This window comes from Sus scrofa, chromosome 13 (assembly GCF_000003025.6).
Source record: "Sus scrofa isolate TJ Tabasco breed Duroc chromosome 13, Sscrofa11.1, whole genome shotgun sequence".
In the NCBI taxonomy this organism is placed as follows: Eukaryota; Metazoa; Chordata; class Mammalia; order Artiodactyla; family Suidae; genus Sus; species Sus scrofa.
In genome coordinates, this window is record NC_010455.5 from 81,426,432 (window position 1) to 81,446,845 (window position 20,414).

A 20,414-nucleotide genomic window follows, 5' to 3' on the forward strand; every position below is an offset into this window, starting at 1 on the left:
CAGGAGGCAGTTCTACTTGATGACTGTCTGGTTGGTGGTGGTTTTGCTTTGTTGTTGATTTGCCTCCGGAAACTGAAGGAGCATTGCAGAAATACAAGAAAATAGAATTCAAAGTGTGGACCCTGGAAAATACTAATGAGAGAGGAAGGTTACTCTGGGGTGGGTGGAATTAGAAAGTAGATGCAGGGGTCACTGGGTCTTAACGTTGTTAAGTTGAAGCACAGGTTTGGCTCCAGACAATGTCTAGCCATCAATAGGAATATGAGCAGATTCATGATTTTTTGTCATTCAAGCAAAATAAAAATATTAACATGATCCAGAATTCCCATTGTAGCTCAAGTGCGTTAAGGACCCAAGCAAGGAGGCAGGGTCCATGAGGATGCAGATTCCATCCTTGGCCTTGCTCAGTAGGTTAAGGATCTGGCATTTCCGTGAGCTGTAGTGTAGGTCACAGACATGGCTCGGATCCTGAGTTGATGTGGCTGTGGGTGCAGGCCAGCAACTATAGCTCCAGTTCTACCCCTAGCCTGGGAACTTCCATATGGCTCAGGTATGACCCTAAAAGAAAAAAAAAAATTCAAGTGATCCAAGGGAATCCAAGCTACATTTTGAGAAAAGCTCCTCCTGAGAGGGCAGGATGTAGCTGACTGTTCTCATCAAGCACCCCCCACTATGGGCGGGTAAAGCACTGATCTCACCTGGACCAAGGAGCATTTGCCATTGGGCCCTGGGGTTCTGAGCAAAGACCAGGGTAAACATCATGGCAGCCCCTGCTCAGTACAACAGACTCCTGTGAGAGCAGGCAGCCCCTCCGTCTCCTCTCTGCAAATCTGGGCGGCCCACCCTCTGCCTCCAGGGACACAGGACAGCCCCATAAGGCCCCAGCAGCTGTGAGGGTTTCCCAAGAAAATCACGGCTAGAGCAGAGGTTTCCCACTGCCTCCTGTCCCCACTCAGCACTGCCCTTGGAGCCCCCTCCCTCACCTTCCTGCCCCAGGCCTGCCTCTCCTAGACAGGGGTTCATCTTCCTCCACAAGAGAGCCCTCTCATTTATGCTGTTAGCGACCTACTTATTATGGGGCTCTGATGTGGGGTAGCCTTGGAGGAACCAGTGATCTGGGCACATCATGCTTTTCTTCCTTCCTTCCTTCTTTTTTGGCCTTGCCCACTGTATATGGAAGTTCCTAGGCCAGGGTTCAAATCTAAGCCACAGCTGCAACCTACACCATAGCTATAATAATGCTGAATCCTTAACCCACTGCTCCAAGCAAATCCACACTGTCTCAGAGACAACGCTGTATCCTTAATCCACTGTGACTTAAGCACATCATGCTGTTCTTTACATTGTAGTCACTTCAGCAAACATTCCATTGACACCCCTATAATTCAGTTCTGGGCTGGGTAGAAGGACACAAAAATGAGTGCTCCAAGCTTATTGTCTTTGTGGAACTCAATGCCCCAAGCAGATACCTGTCATCCAGTACAATAAATGATACAGTGATACTAGCACTAACATATGCTGAAGGTCTCCCAGGTGCCAGGCACTGTTCTAAAAGTTTTATGGGTTTAACTCACTTAAACCCCAGAACAGCTCTATGGTAAAAGTATTATAAACATTCCCATTTTGCTCATGAGGAACTGAGGCCTGGAAGCTAAAGGAAACTTGCCAAGGATCTCAGAGTGAGTGGTGAGTGGGGCCAGAATGTGATCCTAGGCAGTTCTGCTCCAGAGTTTCAGAACCTGGGGGAACGGCAGTGAAGGAAGGCTCGTAGGGGAGGTGAAGTTTCCTCGTATTGTTTAGGATGAGGAAGAACCAACCAGGAAAAAGACAGGCAGTGGTGGGGGAGAGGGCAGCGCAATCACTCTAGGCTGAAGGCCAGTGTGACAAATGCTCAAACTTCAGGAGGAAAGGTAGGTAGTAGGACCAGAGAGGTGGGCACAGACTATGTCATGGCGCCTCATTAATGTCTGCTGTTTGCTTTTTCTCTGATGGCAACAAGCATCCATTGAAGGGCCTCACATAAAGGAGCATAATCTTGACAGGTGTGGGGTTCAGAATGCTTACTCTGGAGCCTGGGTCAGAGGGGAAGATGGGAGGGCTACCTGGGCAGGGTAAAGCAAGAATGGCTTTCCAGAACATTGTTTAACATGCATGAAACATATACACAGGTGCCCTTGAAGGAAACTCACAAGACCACCTGCATTGCAAAGGCCACTACTGGTCTATTCCATGGCAGCTGGCCCATGCACGCCTCTTGTACGTGGCACACTTCATGCAGATATCCTCACGTACAGAGGCTAGGATTTGATCTTTGACCTATTGTTTGTATTGTTCTCTTAGTGTTTTGTCAAGCCACCTATGCAGGAATCACTCCTCCAACCCTCTCTGATTCTGGCTTTCCTCCCTGCCTCTCAGTGGATCTTCTACGCTCTGGATCATCCCATGGTGCCAGAGTTTCAGGATCCCAAGCACTGCAGGACTAATAAATCAAAGACACTGGCCTTAAAAGCCACACATACTTAGAATTATAAATAAAGAACCACAGCAATTCCTACCTAGCAGTCCTAGTCTGTGAAAGACGATGTGCTGAATTAAGTGGCACCCAAAGCTGTAGGGGGTGGAGGAGGCTAATCGGACTTTTTAGGATACCACCTGCTTATCACCAATCACTGCAAATGATCCTTTTCCATCCTTAGGGCACAACAGGCAAGAACTAGAGCGCTGTGTGACAAGTTAATGATAAGACACACAATTTACCGTGCACCCACTGGGGGCTATTTTAAGTTCATTACCCCTACTCCTCACAACAAATTAAATTTATGACCCTGTTTCAGGAATAAGGAGATTAGGGCTCAGGGACTTGTCAAAAATAAGTCTAGGCTCTTTTTTTCACACCACCATCTCAGGTTAGAAGGCATTCTTGGAATTCCTGCTATGGCACAGTGGATTAAGAAGCAGAGTATGGATACTTGAGCTGGGTGACCTTGGGCAAGGTACTTTAGTCCTTTAAGCCCCCATGGCTTAGATTGCTGGCCTAGTGCAGGGGGTTAAGAATCTGGTGTTGCCCCTTTCCTCAGCTACCGCTAAGGTGCTCGGTCCTTCCGAGGAAGCTAAGGCCACTTTGGGGTGAGGCCCTCACTTCATCTGGCTACTAGCACCACGCCAGGCAGCCCCCACCTAACATTCGTCCGCACCATGGCCTCCATCTCAGAGCTCGCCTGCATCTACTCTGCCCTCATCCTGCACGACAATGAGGTGACAGTCATGGAGGATATCAATGCTCTCATTAAAGCAGCAGGTGTAAATGTTGAGCCATTCTGGCCAGGCTTGTTTGCAAAGACTCTGGCCAATGTCAATATCTGGAGCCTCATCTGCAATGTGGGGACTGGAGGACCTGCCCTAGCAGCTGGTGCTGCACCAGCAGGAGGTCCTGCCCCAGCCACCACTGCTGCCCAGCTGAGGAGAAGAAAGTAGAAGCAAAGAAAGAAGAATCTGAGGAGTCTGATGATGATATGGTCTTTGGTCTTTCTGACTAAACTTCTATAACACATTCAATAATAAAAAGCTGAGCTATTTGCTGAAAAAAAAAATCTGGTGTTGCTGCAGCTGTAGCATAGATTTCAGCTGCAATTCGGATTCCATCCCTGGTCCAGGAACTTCCATATGCCATGGGTGTGGCCAAAAAAAATAAATAAGTCATTCTTGAAAATTATTAACACTGCCTCCTACCTGCCCCACCTCCTTTGTCTCTCATTTCATTTTGACTAATGACTAGTATTCTCTGCACTGGCTCCTGGCCTTCACCCTCCTCTCTGGCTAGCCTAAAGTGAGAGCCTCCCATGATTAAGGAAATGTCTTGTCCAATCACAGGGCCCCATGCCAGTTCCTCTTCTTGCTTGTTTTCCCCTGGATCATGCATATTTCTGGATATCTTTCTAGTATGTCTGGAGTCATTAAATGGTCGAGGTGGTTGCTGTTATGTATCCATATAAGACAGTGTGGAATCACCACATTCCTGAGGAATACTCCCTTCTGATTTCCATAGCGTACGTAATCCCTGCCAATTTGTCATCTCTAGTATAGGAGAGTGGGAAATTACAAGGACTTTGGGACAAAACACTCCTAAGTTCAAAGCAGAGTATGGATATTTGAGCTGAGTGACCTTGGGCAAGATTCTTTAATCCTTTAAGCCCCAGTTCCCTCATGTGTTAAATGGACTTCATATTATTTTGTAGTGATGTAAGAATTGAAGTATATATGGTTTTATATATCCATACACATATTTATAATAGCAGATGTAGCAAAGTCATGCATGTAGGTAGAAAAGTTATAGATTTCCCCCAGAAAACCTAATAGGCTCTCAACAAATCACAGTTCCCTTCTCCTGATGGTCTGGCCTTATACTTGGCATTACTGCTGTTTCAGCTTCTTTTGAAGAGTAAGCCCAGGTGACAGCCGTGACAGAAAAGCCTCTGTTGTGGCAAATCTTCTTTTGACCCAGCCCAAAGTGGCTGGCAGGAGTCCAAGAGTGAGGTGTGTGGAGGCCCATGGCCAGCCTGTCCTTGAAGAACAGGCAAGGGCTTTGGGCAAGAACCTCACCTATGTCCCACCTGCTGTGTGGCTGGTGACATCAGTTGACCCTCCAGGACAGCTGTCCATTCTGCAAAGGCCGTCTATCTAACTGCTTCGTGGCTCAAAAAAGGAACCACTGTGGCTACAATCCAGCTTTCCAGAGGGAGCGAATGCTGTCACCCTTTGCTGGGTCCTCAGAAAGCCATATCCTGCCCTTATGGGAATGCCAGTTCGACCCTGTGTCCCACAATATCAGAGACCGACCCTCAGTCAGGCTGCAAAAGGCAACACAAACACACAGACAAAACCTACCTCAGTGGAAGGCTTTGTTGATCCAGCAAAAACTGCACTGATGACCGGGCCACTGTCCATCTCATGCCTTGCAGCAGTCTTTGCGCTACTCTGGCAGCCAGACATGGGCATTAACTAGAGATGCAACACATTCCCTAACCTGTCCCCTCCCTCGAGGGCTGCAGTGGGAATGCCTTCCGCTGAGGCCACAGGTCGCTGCCCATCCATCCCTCTGGAAGAACTGCTTGGTTTTCCTTTTCAGCCCTCATGCTGAGGGCATCTTCCTATCTCATGCTTGTCAGGTGCTGGACCCTCTGGTGATGCTGAGAGAAATCAGTAGACGCCGCCCTCAAAGTGCTCACAGTCCGCTGGGGAAGGCAGACAGACAGACAGACAGAAACAGCACCACAGGACTCTGCTATAGCAGGGACTGGCAGGTGCAGGGGCGGGGAGTGAAAAACACATGGAAACGTGTTGGGTTTTGGTTTGTTTGTTTTTTGGTTTTTTTGTTTGTTTGTCTTATCTTTTGTCTTTTTAGAGCCACACCTGTGGCATATGGAGTCTCCCAGGCTAGGGGTCTAATGGGAGCTGTATCTGCCAGCCTACACCACAGCCAAAGCAACCCGGGATCCGAGCCACGTCTGTGACCTATGCCACAGCTTATGGCAATGCCAGATCCTTAACCCACTGAATGAGGCCAGGGATTGAACCTGTATCCTCATGGATACTAGTCGGGTTTGTTAACCACTGAGCCATCAGGGGAACTCTGACACATGGAAATTTAAGTGGTGTGTTTAGAAGAATGACCTTGAATCTGCTCAAATCAGAAATGGATGGTTTGTAAAATACTCAGAACCATAAATAACTCACCAGCGTGTGGCCGCCCCTGAGCTGCCACGCTAAGCTGAGTCAGCAACAGCAAGAGAGAAGCCAACCAGAGGCCAACTGTGGCATCACCGGTGCATACGCCCCCCACCCATCCATCACAGGGAAGAGAGCTTGTGACCAGAGGTCATAGCTCAGAGAGACCCTGCTCAGAGCTTTATGGACAGGAGGGAACTGGATCATAAGGCAAGAAGAACAGTGAGGGCAGTGGTACCAGCACAGGCAGACTCAGTGCAGAAATATGAGGAGTTATAATTAAAAAAAACTATTATTGATTGAACAGCGTTTTAAGTGCTTAAGACTTTATACACATTATCTCATTTAAGCTCCAGATTGGTAGATATTAATATCTCCATTATTTTAAATGAGGAAATGAAGCCCAGAAAAGGGAAGTAAATAATCCTAAACTGCTCTGTAGCTTGTGCTGGAACCGGGTATGGCAGTGCACACAGCCCACGACCTTCCAAAGAGCCACACAGCCTTGGAGAAGTGGAGCTCACAGCTGGGAGGGAAGGGATGAATTCTTCCAGTGGGCTGAGCATGTGCCATAGCAAATGGCTCCAAAAGTTCTATCACTTAATGCTTATTTTTCTCTCACACTAAGTCAGGGAAATAAGGTAGGTTTCCTGCCTAGGACGCCGTAGGCCACCAGAGCAGAGAAGGAAAAAGTTGGCTCGTGGAGTTCCTGCTGTGGCTTGGTGGTAATGAACCTGGCTAGTATCCATGAGGATGCAAGTTTGATCCCTGGCCTCACTCAGTGGGTTTGGGATCTGGTGTTGCCATGAGCTATGGGCAACTATAGCTCTGATTTGACACCTAGCCTGGGAACTTCCATATGCCTTGGGTGTGGCCCTAAAATGTCAAAAAGAAAATAAAAAGGCTAGTAGGTCCAGCAGGGCTCTTCACGCCCTCAGCCCAGGGTGCCTCCCTCACTTTCTCTCACATCCCATTGGCCAGACCGCAGTCACATGGCCCCGCCTCAGGGGCTCAAGGCAGCTGGGAAGTGCAGTCTCCAGGAAACCCAGGAAGGAAGGAGGAATGGGCTGTGGTGAGCACTGATGATGACTTGCACCAAGGCCTGACTGGAAAGACAAGTGACTGAAAAAAAGAGTCCTTTTGAGGAGATGCTACTAAGAAAAATGGGGGTCAGGGAACCATTCACTCATTCATCTAACAGGGCCTTCCCAGGTGCCAGGAAGAGGTTTTGGGGTTCAGGAATAAGAGTTGGAGCCCCTGACTTCAGTGAGGGCGTGGTCACTGTACTATAAAAATTATGCTGCCACTTCATTAGCTCTATAGGAGCCTGGAAGGAACCTAAGTGAGGGAAGCTGGGGAAGCTTCAAGGAGGAGGTAACAATGAACACTCATGATAGCTGAGAGGGAGAGAGACTGTGCTGTTGGTTGGCTGGGGCCACAATGCAAGGGACTTATTTGTGACACAATGGCACCACAGTGCTTCTGAGTCATCTACCTCCTGTGCCTGGGTCCAGACACAGAATGAGGAGCTCTTATAAAGACATACGAGTCCTATCAGGGAAAAGGCAATATAGATTTTTTCCCTTGAACCCTTGAAAACCTACTGAGTCTACTTCATGGAAAGACTAATGCAAAATAAAACTACACTAAGATAGTAGTTATCACCTATCAAATTGGCACAAATCTCAGAGTTTGACAGCATGCTCTGTTGCTCAGGTTTTGAGAAAAGGGGCATCCTCATTCATTGTGAGAGGTGCATATGGACATAATCCATAGCAAAGGGAAAGTTGATAACATTTGTCAAACTTAAAAGTGCAGATACTCTTTGACCTAACAGTTTCACTTGTAGGGGTTTATTTTACAGATTTATACACTTAGGAAATCTTATAGATACAAGATTATTCATTGTGGCATTATTAGTAGAAGATTGGAAACAACCCAAATATTCATATTAGGAGACTGATTTAAAAATATATTTAATATTAAATAATATTACACAACTTTAAAAAAAAATCTCTAAGACACAAGCTAAGTGAGCAAAGCCAAAGTACACTAAAGTGTGTAATAAGTTTCCTTTGTAGAAGAAAGGAGAAAAATGGGAATCTACATTCATCGATTATATATTCATGAAATACTTAGGTATAACTGTCAGGACATGCTAGGTTATGCTGCAGTAACAAATGGCTTTAAAATTTCAATGGATTGTAGCAATTTTTTTTTTTTTATTTCTCACACTTCCCCTCCAGTAAAGATGGGCTGCAGCCCTGATCCCTAGCCCCTCACTGTGAGACCCAGGCTGGTAGAGGGTTAGGGAACTTCGCAGGTTTCATGGCAGAGAGAGAGGGACATAGCAAACCACAAACTAACTGGCTGTTAAATCGTTCACCTGGGTGTGAACCAAACAATACTTCTGCTCACATTTTGTTGGGCCAGGCAAGTCAAATGGCCACTATCAAGCACAACAGGACAAAAATGTTTATCCTGTAGGGAAGGGTACCATAAATTACATGATCAAGCCTGTTGACAAGAGGGCAAGAGTGGGGGAGTTCCCACTGTGGCTCAATGGTTAAAAAACCCGACTAGTATCCATGAGGATGTGGGTTCGATCCCTGGCCTTGTTCAGTAGGTTAAGGATCCGGCATTGCCGTGAGCTGTGGTGTAGGTCGCCGATATGGCTCAGATCCCATGTTGCTGTGGTTGTGGCATAGGCCAGCAGCTACAGCTCTGATTTGACCCCTAGCCTGGGAGTCTCCATGTGCTGCGGTGCGGCCCTAAAAATACAAAAGACCAAAAAAAAAAAAAAAAAAAAAAAAAAGAGGGCAAGCATGTATAAGCCATTTGCTGGGAAAGGAAGCAAGTAATTATGAACAATAATGTAATTTGTCACTAAGAAATTAATGGAACAGTGATTACCTCTGGGATGGGGTTGGGGAAATTGGTTAGTTGGATAGGAGATAAGACTAAGATAGACACTTTGACTTAGCACATATGTATATTTGAGCCAGGTGGCTATATTATCTATTCAAAAAAATAAATAGGAGTTCCCGTTGTGGCGCAGTGGTTAACGAATCCGACTAGGAACCATGAGGTTGCGGGTTCGGTCCCTGCCCTTGCTCAGTGGGTTAACGATCCGGCGTTGCCATGAGCTGTGGTGTAGGTTGCAGACACAGCTCGGATCCCGTGTTGCTGTGACTCTGGCGTAGGCCGGTGGCTATGGCTCCGATTCAACCCCTAGCTTGGGAACCTCCATATGCCACAGGGGCGGCCCAAGAAATAGCAAAAAGACAAAAATAAATAAATAAATAAATAAATAAATAATTATTGGCAAGCAGCTACATAAAAATATACCCATATCTGGGAGTTCCCGTCGTGGCGCAGTGGTTAACGAATCCGACTAGGAACCATGAGGTTGCGGGTTCGGTCCCTGCCCTTGCTCGGTGGGTTGGCGATCCGGCGTTGCCGTGAGCTGTGGTGTAGGTTGCAGACGCGGCTCGGATCCCGCGTTGCTGTGGCTCTGGCGTAGGCTGGTGGCTATAGCTCCGATTCAGCCCCTAGCCTGGGAACCTCCATATGCCGCGGGAGCGGCCCAAGAAATAGCAACAACAACAACAACAACAACAAAAAAGACAAAAGACAAAAAAAAATATATATATATATATATATACCCATATCTGTCTTTCCCATGGCATGAGTATTGGATACAGAACCTGAATCCAAGGATAAGTTCCCGACATCTTATTGATAGCAACTCCTAATAATTCTTACTCAGAAGTGTGTCAGGGTCCAAAACTCAAGCCAGTACGAAAGCAGTTCTTGATGCTCCAGTCAAAGAAGAGTAACTGTTGGGAACGCCATGGGAAAGACAAAAGTCTGGATCTGGTTTATCTGGTTTGAGGACCCAAGTGACTCACTGGAGAGCATCGTAGCCCCTGCGCTCTCACCCAGTGTGGGATACCAGGGACCCAGATGGGACAGATAGATAACAAACCTAGGGAAGCTGACAGTGAGTAAAACTCTTGGGAAACCAGCCTTAGCACCAAGAAGGAAAAACTGAAGATGAGATCTAAGAGAGAAGGAAGACCATTAATTGAAAAATGAGCTTTAGGATTGAAACCCAAAAAGATGGGACCTGGCTCAGGAAGGGGAGTGCAGGGTGAATGGAGGAGAAGTTCAAGGCCAAAGGCAAGCAAAAGGAACCAAAGACCCAAGTTTTGGGGCTGTCAACTGAGGGGAGGGGCAATCTAAGAGCCAAAAGTTTCTGGGCAGGACCCCACAGTATCCCAGAGCATGGGTCACCCCTACCAAAGTCTGGGCAACAAGAGTGCCGTGACTAGGATTTCAGAATTCCATCCTGTTGCTCCAGGTGGTATTACCAGGAGTTTTATAATCCCTGAGGAATCTTACTCAGGGGGTCCCAAAGCCCACTGGGGGACTGCAGGGATTGCTTGAGGGGTTGAAATAGTCATTCTGTTCACACAGCTGCTGTACTTGCAGATGTTTTGGAGATGCCTGTGCTGGCCTTAGGACCTTTGCATGGAGATGGAGTGTCTCCATGGGAATGCGTACACCATTGATCATTCTCTCCTGTGATACACCCCTTTCTGTCTTTCAGTATCATTTCAACCCCTCGCAGTCCGTCTTGGTGATGGAAGGTGATGACATTGGAAACATCAACCGTGCCCTCCAGAAGGTCTCCTACATCAACTCCAGGCAGTTCCCAACCGCGGGTGTGCGGCGCTTAAAAGTCTCTTCCAAAGTCCAGTGAGTGGAGTGGATGCCATGCAGCCTGGGGCACAGCCAAGGCGTCAGGGGTTGTTCCTGGGGAATGCTGTCTTGCAAAAGAGGATTCACCTCTCTTCAGCTGTTGGCAGCTTCTCTGCTGTCTGTAGGAGGATGCCCCAATGGATTTATGTTCTCCTTTTGTTTTCTTCTTTTTTCAAGTGAAATATACTCAGCATACAATATTATGTTAGTTTCAGGTGCACTACATAGTGATTTAACATTTGTATACATTATGAAATGATCACCATGATAAGCCTGGTAACCATCTGTCCCCATATGAAGTGATTACAATATTATTGACTATATTCCCTATGCTGTATGTTATATTCCTATGGATTTTTTATTTTATACATGGAGGTTTGTACATCTTAATCCCCTTCATCTATTTCATCCACCTGCAACCTCCTCCCTTTGGACAGCCACCTGTTTGTTTGCTGTATCTGTGAGCCTGGTTTTGTTTTGTTTTTAGATTCCACATATGAGTGAAATCATACAGCCTTTCTCTGACTTATTTTACTTAGCATAACATCCTCTAGATCTGTCCATATTGTTGCAAATTGCAAGATTTCATTTTTCCTTATGACTGAGTAATATTCCACTGTGTGTATATATGTATGTAATATCTTCTTTATTTATCTATCTATCCTTGGACAGTTAGGTTGCTTCCCTATCTTGACTAATGTAAACAATGCTACAGTGAACATTGGTGCATTTATCTTATCAAATTACCATTTTTATCTTCTTCAGGTAAATACCCAGAAGTGAAATTGCTGGATTATATGGTATTTCTATCTTTAGCTTTTTGAAGAATCTCCATACTGTTTTCCATAATGGCTGCATCAATTTACATTCAACCAACAGTGCATAGGGGTTTCCCTTTCTCCATATCCTTTCCAACATTTATTACTTGCCTTTTTGATGTTAGCCATTCTGACAGGCATTTGGGTAGTACCTTCTTGTGGTTTTGATTCATATTTCCCTGATGATTAGTGATGCTAAACATCTTTTCATGTTTCTGTTGGCCATCTGTATGTCTTTGCAAAAATGTCTGTTCAGGTCCTCTGCCCATCTTTTAATTGAGTTGTCTATTTTTTTGATGTTGAGTTTTATGAGTTATTTTATATTTTGGATATTAACCCCTTACTGGATAGATTTTTCCCAAATATCTTCTCCCACTCAGTAGGCTGCCTTTTTATATTGTTGATAGTTTCCTTTACTGTGCAAAAGTTTTTTAGTTGGATGTTGTCCCGTATGTTTATTTTTGCTTTTGTTTCCCTTGCCTAATGAGACAAATTTTTAAAAATATTGCTAAGACTGATGTCAAGGAACACACTGTCTGTGTTTTCTTCTAGGAGTTCTGTGGTTTCAGGTCTTACAGTTAACTCTTTAATTCATTTTGAGTTTACTTTTGTATATGGTGGAAGAAAGTAGTCCAGTTTGATTCTTTTGCATGTAGCTATCTAATTTTCCCAATACCATTTATTGAAGAAGCTGTCTTCCTCATTTTATATTCTTGCCTCCTTTGTCATTGACTAATTGATCAGATATGCATAGATTCAGTTCTGCATTGTCTATTCTGTTCCATAGGTCTATGTTCTGTTTTTGTGCCAGTACCATGCTGTTTGGATTACTATAATTTTGTGGTATAGTCTGAAGTCAGGGAGTATGGTAGCTTCAACTCTGTTCTTCTTTCTAAAGATTTTTTTTTTACTATTTGAGGTCTTTTATGCTTCCATACAAATTTTAGAATTATTTGCAATGAGAAATGTCATTGGCATTTTGATAGTGATTCCACTGAATCTGCAGCTTGTCTTGGGTGGCATAGCCATTTTAACCATATTAATTCTTACAATCCATGATCGTGGTATATATTTCCATTTGTTTGTAATGTCTTTAATTTCTTTCATCAGTGTCTTATAGTTTTCCAAATATAGGTCTTCTACCTCATTAATTAGATTTATTCCTAGTTTTTTTTTGGTGCAATCATAAATGGGATTTTTTTTCTTAATTTCTCTATCTGATAGGTTTTTGTTAGTATAGAAATGCAGCAGATTTATGAATATAAATTCTGTATCCTGTAACTTACTGAATTCATTTATTCTAATAGTTTCCTGGTAGTATTTTTAGGATTTGCTACATAGAGTATCATGCTTAACCAATGTTTATTAATTGAATTAAATTAACCAATCCAACTTTGATTGAGCTCCTAATTATCATGAGTATGCAAGAAAAAGAGGAGGCACATTTCTTGTCCCCAGAGATCAGAGTTAAATTAAGGAGATGAGATTGTCACCCTGACTTTTAAATAATGAACTTACTGGCCTGTCAAATCATTTCTCAGCTGTTTGGCACTGCCCTGTAAGGTCAGTGAGGAAGGAGACACCAGAATAACTCCTGTGAAGCAGAAAGACACCTGGAACCATAAGAAGGACCCAGAAAGACAGGAACAGGGTGGGAAAGATGGATCTTTTGACTGCCATGTTTTGGGGGCCTAGAACCGATGCCAGGATAAAGCCCACAGACGACAATTATATTCAATAGTTCTAGTGATGGAGGAATTACTCCCATCTCCACACTAAAGACCACCCCTGGAGGCCCAGGATGGGGAATAGGCACTTCCAGCTCAGCTCTACACTGCAGTGAAGAAGAGGGACCAGACAGAGTCTCTAGACTGGCCAGTCTCCACCTCTGGGACAAGGCTTCCATAAACTAGCACAGGGAGGGGTGTCCTCTGTAAATGGTGAGGTTGGTGACACAAATGCTGAAGAAAGGTGAGAACAAGAGCCTATCACCACTCCCATGCCCTGCCCACCCTGGAGAAAAGGATGGAATGGCTCAGTGTAGAATCCACCCAGCTTACCCTTTCCCCACGAACTTTGCCACGGGATGCAAGTTGACAGCTGCTACCAGCTAGAGTCTACCCACCATTCCCAAAGCTTCCACGTAGACCCTGGGGTTCCCTATCATGGCCTCGATCTTTGGCCTAAATGACCAGCAGAGAAGGTAACTGACACACGTGCCTGATGAGGTCTGATGAGAATGTCAGATTTGGAGTTCCCTTTATGACTCAGTGGTTAACGAACCCAACTAGGATCCACGAGGATGTGAGTTCAATCCCTGGTCTCACTCAGTGGGTTAAGGATCCAACATTGTCGTGAGCTGTGGTGTAGATAGCAGATGTGGCTCAGATCCCATGTTGCTATGGCTGTGGCGTAGGCCAGCAGCTGTATCTCTGATTCGACCCCCAGCCTGGGAACTTCCACATGCCGCAGGTGCAGCCCTAAAAAGCAAAAAAAAAAAAAAAAAAAAACCGCAACGACAAAAAAAGAATGTCAGATCTGTCAACATTTGCTAAGCTTCGATCATGATGCAGGTCCTGGTCTGGGGCAGCTTCTTTTCTACATGTCCTCTTCATTTAAGCCTTACTACCATAAGGTAATTAATTATTATCATCCCCATTGTATAGATGAAGAGAATGAAGTTCAGAGGAGTCATGTTCCTTGTTTAGAACCTTCCAGCCCAATAGTGGCAGAGCCAGGCATGCACCTTGGTCTGTCTTACTTCCCAGGCCTTGTTCTTGTGATATACTATTCTGGCTGCCAGCTTTTTGTGGCAGTATATCAGGAAAAAAGGAATTGGATTACAATACCATTCTGCTGACATTCCTAGAGTAGTCGCACACTAGTGTGATATCCTCATAGGAAAAGAACAAAGAGCCTAGCCTCTCCACAGGAGAATTTAGCCCTGGGGTCTCACTTAGTAAGATGGCTGTAACTAACCAGTGAGAGGACAATTTGCTTACCAAACCCTTATTCATATAACAAGCCGTTGCTGTCTAATTAACATTGTCATTGATTACTTTGTTAAAAGATAATTACAGGTTTAATGGTTACTTCTTGCTGGTATAGAAAATTCCTGTTTCTCCTAGGAGCCAGTCTTGAAGTCCCCAGATTGCTAGTAGTTTTGACTATAATGTGGCTTGAAATTTGAATGGCTGCTGACATCCTCAGAGGTGCTCAGGCAGTGAGAATGCCTTTCCGAGGACCAGGGATGGCAGTAGGTATCCTGGTCCATGGCTGGATGATAAGGGTGGGGGTGGGCCAGTCGCCATGACTACTGTTTTCCCAGGTGCTTTGGAGAAGACGTGTGCATCAGTATCCCCGATGTGGATGCCTACGTGATGGTTTTGCAGGCCATCGAACCCCAGATCACCCTCCGTGGCACTGACCGCTTCTGGAGACCCGCTGCCCAGTTTGAAAGCGCCCGAGGGGTCATTCTCTTCCCCGACATCAAGATTGTGAGCACCTTCACTAAAGCTGAGGCCGCTGGTGACTTGAAGACCACAGGTACTCATGCACGCTGGGCTGGGGGGCAGTAAGTCTTAAATTCAGAAAGTATGACTCTCGTCTAATTACTTCAAGCCACAGCATTATTCACCAGAGCAGAGTAATTTATAATAGCAGAATCTAAAAAAAAAAAAAAAAACCTGGAGGGAGTTTCCATGGTGGCTTAGCGGTAAGGAACCCAACTAGTATCCATGAGGACACAGGTTTGATCCCTGGCTTTGCTCAGTGGGTTAAGGATCCAGCACTGCCATGAGCTGTGGTGTAGGTTGCAGATTCGGCTTGGATCTGGCATTGCTGTGGCTGTGGTATAGGCTGACAGCTGCAGCTCTGATTAAACCCCTAGCCTGGGAACTTCTATGTGCCATAAGTGCAGCCCTAAAAAGACAAGATAAATAAATAAATAAATAAATAAATAAATAAAAACCTGGAAACAATGCAGGTAAATAATAGAGGGGAATGAATGGGTTAGCAAATTGTGGAACACCCATCAAAGAGGTATGACGCTGGAGGAAAGGCACTTATGCCAATGGATAAGTTTAAAAAAAAAAAAAGGCAAGATGCCAATTATGGAATATCTACATATAGAGTGATGTCAACTATGTAAAGAAAAAAATACACAGAAAACTGTCAAGAAGGAAACACACCTCAGAGTTCCCGCTGTGCCACAACAGCATCTGCAGCATTTGGGAGCACTGGGACGCTGGTTTGATCCCAGGCCCCGCACGGTGGGTTAAGGACCCAGCATGGGTTGTGACTAAGACTTGGATCTGATCCCTGGCCTGAGAACTCCATAGGCCATGGGGCAGCCAAAAGAGAGAGAGAGAGAGAGAGAGAGAGAGAGAGAGAGAGAGAGAGAGAGAGAGAGAGAGAAATGGAAGGAAGGAAGGGGAAAAAACACACACCCTTAATGCTAACTGTGGCAGTCTCTGAGAAGCAGGGAAAGAGCCAATCTGTTCTGCCCCCCTTCACTTTTTACAACTGCAAAATGTTCTATAGTGAACATGTATTATTCTGATAATCAAGAGAAATGATAAAGAAGCATGAAGAAAAAAGTATAGCTGCATCTTTAGATACACACCAAAAGAGTCTTGTTCAGCAATATTACTCGCAACTCTTAGGAAACTTTCCGGTTGTTCTTTCCAACAGTTTCATTGTTGGGAGGGCTGTTCAGTAAAGGTAATTTATTAGAATTGTCTGCCAGGAAGAAACACTGAGTTGCACTGAAAGCTACCGTAGATTCTGCTGGGAGGAAGGCAGGGGGAGGGATGGAAGGATAAAGAAGGAAGGCAGGAAAAACCTGGGGCCCAGATCTTTGGGGGGAACACCTGTGTGAGAACCATCTTTTGCTGCCTCCTCCAGGGGATCACTTTTGACTCTCCCTCTCCTCCTCCAAAAGCAGCTGCTAATGATGTGCTAGTGCCCATGGGCCTGAGTCCCTGAAGGGCTGCTTCTATAATAATCCTAATTACCCATTGCCTTAAACCACGCTGGTCCCCAGCAGATGGGGTGCCTGGCAAGGCAGCCCTTCTTAGCTCACAAAAATAGATGGTGTTGTACCACCTGTCCATAAAGGACTGTTTCCCAGTTACACTCCAAATATGAAGAAAGAGAAGATCAGGTGATCTTCTCTTTCCTCATCTGTGGCTAAAATCAGACAGAAAAAGAAAGGGCCTCTGGCTGTGGGGGTTGCAGGCCATAGCTGAGGCATGGATTTGCGAGGCCTGACCTGACACCAGCATCCAGGCAACTGAGGGACAAGCAATTATCTGGGTCCACATTTCACCTTCTGTTTATGAGAGCTGCATGCAGACCGCATAGCCAAGGGCCCAAGGGTACTTTAGTACTTCTAAAATTTTACTCTTACTGTTGTTAGGATAATCATTATGATGGGTGCCTTAAACAAGCAGGCCAATGGCATTTGACACCAGGGACCCTCTCTAGCATCATCTTCTGCTCCCTCTAACACATGTTGGCTAGCCCTCCGCGGTGATTATCTTTATTAAACCAGACCAGGCACTCCTCCAGGGCTCAGCCATGGCTGACCCGCCTCTAAATCTATGAGTCCAGTACAGTCCCATTAGCACAGTGGGAACCAGATAAACTGCCAGTGGAAGACACTGCCCACAATGCAAGTATGAGAGAGCAAGGAGAAAAGGGCGAACATGCCCCCCACCTAGTATGAGTAACCAGTCAGTCACATTGGGAGGTAGGAGCAAGGATGACCCAACCTGACCTGACAAGAATGTGGCCCCCAAACCCAAGAAACCACAAGGCCATTTGAAAGAGAGATATACATACACCAGTATTTTTTACTGTTTGCCTTTTGCCTTTTTAAGGCTACACTCGGCCCTAGGGGTTCCCAGGCTAGGGATCGAATCAGAGCTACAGTGGCCGGCCTATACCACAGCCACAGCAGTGCCAGATCCTTAACCCACTGAGCAAGGCCAAGGGTCTAACCAGAGTCCTCATGGATACTACTCGGGCTTGTTAACCACTGAGCCACTGTGGGAACTCCTACATACACCCTTATCAATGATAGACCTTGTTAAGTGTATATTAACGTTCTTTTGGATTTTGCCAGCAATACCCAAAGCCATTGAGGTTGGCAAGCTTTTAAAAATTAAGCATATGAAATTATTTATAACAGTATCTCTCGAGTGAGGACAAAAGCATATTTTTGGGATCCCTTAAAAATTAAACAAAATAGGAAGTTCACACTGCGGCACAGTGGGAAAAGCATCCAGGAAGCATCCAGCGTTGTCTCTGAGGCAATGCCAGATCCTTAACCTAGCCCAGCACAGTGGGTTAAGGATCTGGCATTGCCTCAGCTGTGCCGTAGGTCATAGCTGCAGCTCAGATTCGATCCCTGGCCTGGGAACTTCCATATGCCATGAGTGTAGCCGAAAAAGAAAAAAAAATTAAACAAAATAAAATAATTTTAAATAGCTTTCATCTTTTGTGAATCTTTTTAAAATTTGTTTTCATAAATGTTTTATCATGCACAAAATACATGAGTGGGCTTCATAAATATGTATTTAAATGATCTCCATTCATACATTTTTCAATAAAAGGCTACAAAATCAAAAACATTTGAAGACCATTGGCCCAGAGGTTGAAACTTCACAAACTGTAGAATCAGAAAGCCGTGGCTGCTGTCGCACCATCTTCCCTGCTGTCTATGTAGCCCCAGCTCGAACCTTTTACTCCCCATCAGTGAAATAGGGATAATTTCCCCCTGTCTACCTGTTAGGATTTCCTTTGCACTGTGCCTGGCACGTAACAAGGGACTCCATAAATACCAATCACTGTTATTTGAAGGTAGGATTTAAATATAGGACTGCCAACCTGTCCTGCATTCAAATACTCAGACACTCCTCTGCAAAACTCGGGATCATAATATCAGGCAAGGACAGCTAGCCTGACCAACAGCTCGCCAACCGGACTAACCAGTTTATGTAATTATTCAATTATATCAATGATGCAGCTCCACTTGAAAATAGCTTAAGAACACTGTTTCATGCCACCCCCTGGGTCAGATACTGAGGGGTCAGTCATGTCAAGTGCTTCTGCCCTTGAGAAACTCAGCATCTGCTGGGAGCAAAGATACACAAGCCCTGACCACATGGGGAAAGATGTGAGAGCCTGGTGGTGGGTACTTATCTCTGATCCCAAATGAGACCAGTCTTTCCTGAGTACCTCTTACAGGCCAGACACTGTTTTCCATCCTTTCAAGACCCTTAGCCTCTTTATGGTTGAGAAATTGAGGAGTAGGGAGGGCCTCTGACACCATGCAGCCTCTCAGGGGAAGCGATGGTTTTCAGATTCACATCTGGACCGCTGTATTCACGCTCTTCATACAGATTCATGCTGCCCAACCTCAGGCTGCCTGGACATCCCTCCGAGCAGAGGAGGTGATATTTGGGATGGCACCGCCTCTTCTCTTGACCCCACCAGAACCTGGGGTATGATCACAGAGGAGGAGGAGGATGTGCACAAGCCAGCGTCTGAGCTGTCCTCACACCTGTGTTTTACATGTGTCTGTCTTCCTGCAGCCCCCAAATCAGCAGTTTTAGAAGAAATGCTTCACAACTTAGATTTCTGTGACATCTTAGTGCTGGGAGGGGACTTGGACCCAAGACAGGAGTGCCTGGAGCTCAACCACAGTGAGCTCCACCAGCGACACCTGGACGCCACCAACTCCACGGCTGGCTACTCCATCTACGGTGAGGCCATGCTCAGCCCTCCACCCGGTGTGACCCTCTCAGAGTGGGGAGTCCAGGGAGTCACGAGTGTGATGGCAGCTCTATCGCTTGTTGGAAGAGGGGACAGGAGGGAACCCTTGACCTCAAGGCTTGGACTTCTAGCCCCTCCTTTGGTGAGCCACTTCAGTATCCTGAGGCCCTGGCGCCTGTTCCACTCGTGGGGAAATCTGTAGAAACTAGGTGGATACCTGCTCCTAGAATGTTCCATCTCAGCAGATATTACAGCAGCATTTGGCAGATGTGAGGCCGGACGTTCCAGCCAGAATTCAATCTGTGTGGAAATTCTGTGCATCCGTTTAGTTGGCTCCTTGGAACCTCTGCTCTGGCACATTGCTGGCCCCTAAGCATTTCACTCACACTGGCCAAGTCCAGGAGACCCACAGACCCCAGCGGCCGCAGCCCATCCCCCCAGGTCCTCTTTGGGCTTCTTATGAAGCTGTGGTCTCTCGGCACAGGTGTGGGCTCCATGAGCCGCTACGAGCAGGTGCTGCATCACGTCCGCTACCGCAACTGGCAGCCGGCTGCCCTGGAGGCACGGCGATTCAGGATCAAGTGCTCGGAGCTCAATGGGCGCTACACCAGCAATGAGTTCAACTTGGAGGTGAGTGAGCCCTGAGGTGGAGGGCAGCCCCAGCTCACCCCTTCATCCCCTGGTTCATTCAGGATTGCCGCCACCGGCCCACCTGCTGCTCCCAGCCCACAGCACCTCTCCCTGCTCTTCCCAGGTCAGCGTCCTCCACGAGGTCAGAGTCCCAGACAAGGAGCATGTCAACCACCTTGTTGTGCAGCCTCCCTTCCTCCAGTCGGTCCACCACCCCGAGTCCCAAAGTAGCCTCCAGCGCAGTTCAGGTAGGTCACCTGCGCAGGGACTGCAGGACACCTGGTGGTCATTGTGACTCAAGGATCAACCAAACAGACAGGATGCAGCAGCCAGAGACACCCAGAATTGAGGGGGGGCCAGCCATGGAGAAGCTATGGCCTGGCTCTGAGGCCCTCACAGTCTCAGGAGGGAGCCAGGCAAGTACACAGGAAGTTACAGGCAATATACAATAACAGACGTTCATATAAAGGGCCAGGGTAAAATTTTGCAAGTCCTTTTAAGCCCAATGCAAAGTTGCAGGCTGTAGGAAACATTCCCCTGAACCCCTCACACATGCTCACATACACATATGCACCATATTGCAAAAATCTCCTACCCCTTCTTCCATCCCGGCACTTGCCATACTGCCTGCCTTTCTGATGGGCACTTCTGTCTGTCCTGACTGATCTCCACTTCCAGGCTCTCAGGGGTGGGGGGTAG

At 46.2% G+C, this 20,414-nt stretch overlaps 1 protein-coding gene and 1 pseudogene across 1 annotated transcript in view; both read left to right on the top strand.

Annotated features, from left to right (window-relative positions):
• Window positions 1-20,414, top strand: part of CLSTN2 (calsyntenin 2) — a 672,110-nt gene that overhangs the window by 637,193 nt on the left and 14,503 nt on the right. The window contains exons 11-15 of the mRNA XM_021071127.1: window positions 10,337-10,485; window positions 14,635-14,852; window positions 18,905-19,075; window positions 19,570-19,715; window positions 19,840-19,963. Coding sequence (XP_020926786.1) covers window positions 10,337-10,485; window positions 14,635-14,852; window positions 18,905-19,075; window positions 19,570-19,715; window positions 19,840-19,963 — 808 coding nt within the window. The remainder of the gene's footprint in view (window positions 1-10,336; window positions 10,486-14,634; window positions 14,853-18,904; window positions 19,076-19,569; window positions 19,716-19,839; window positions 19,964-20,414) is intronic.
• LOC110256510 lies at window positions 466-3,590 on the top strand (annotated as a pseudogene).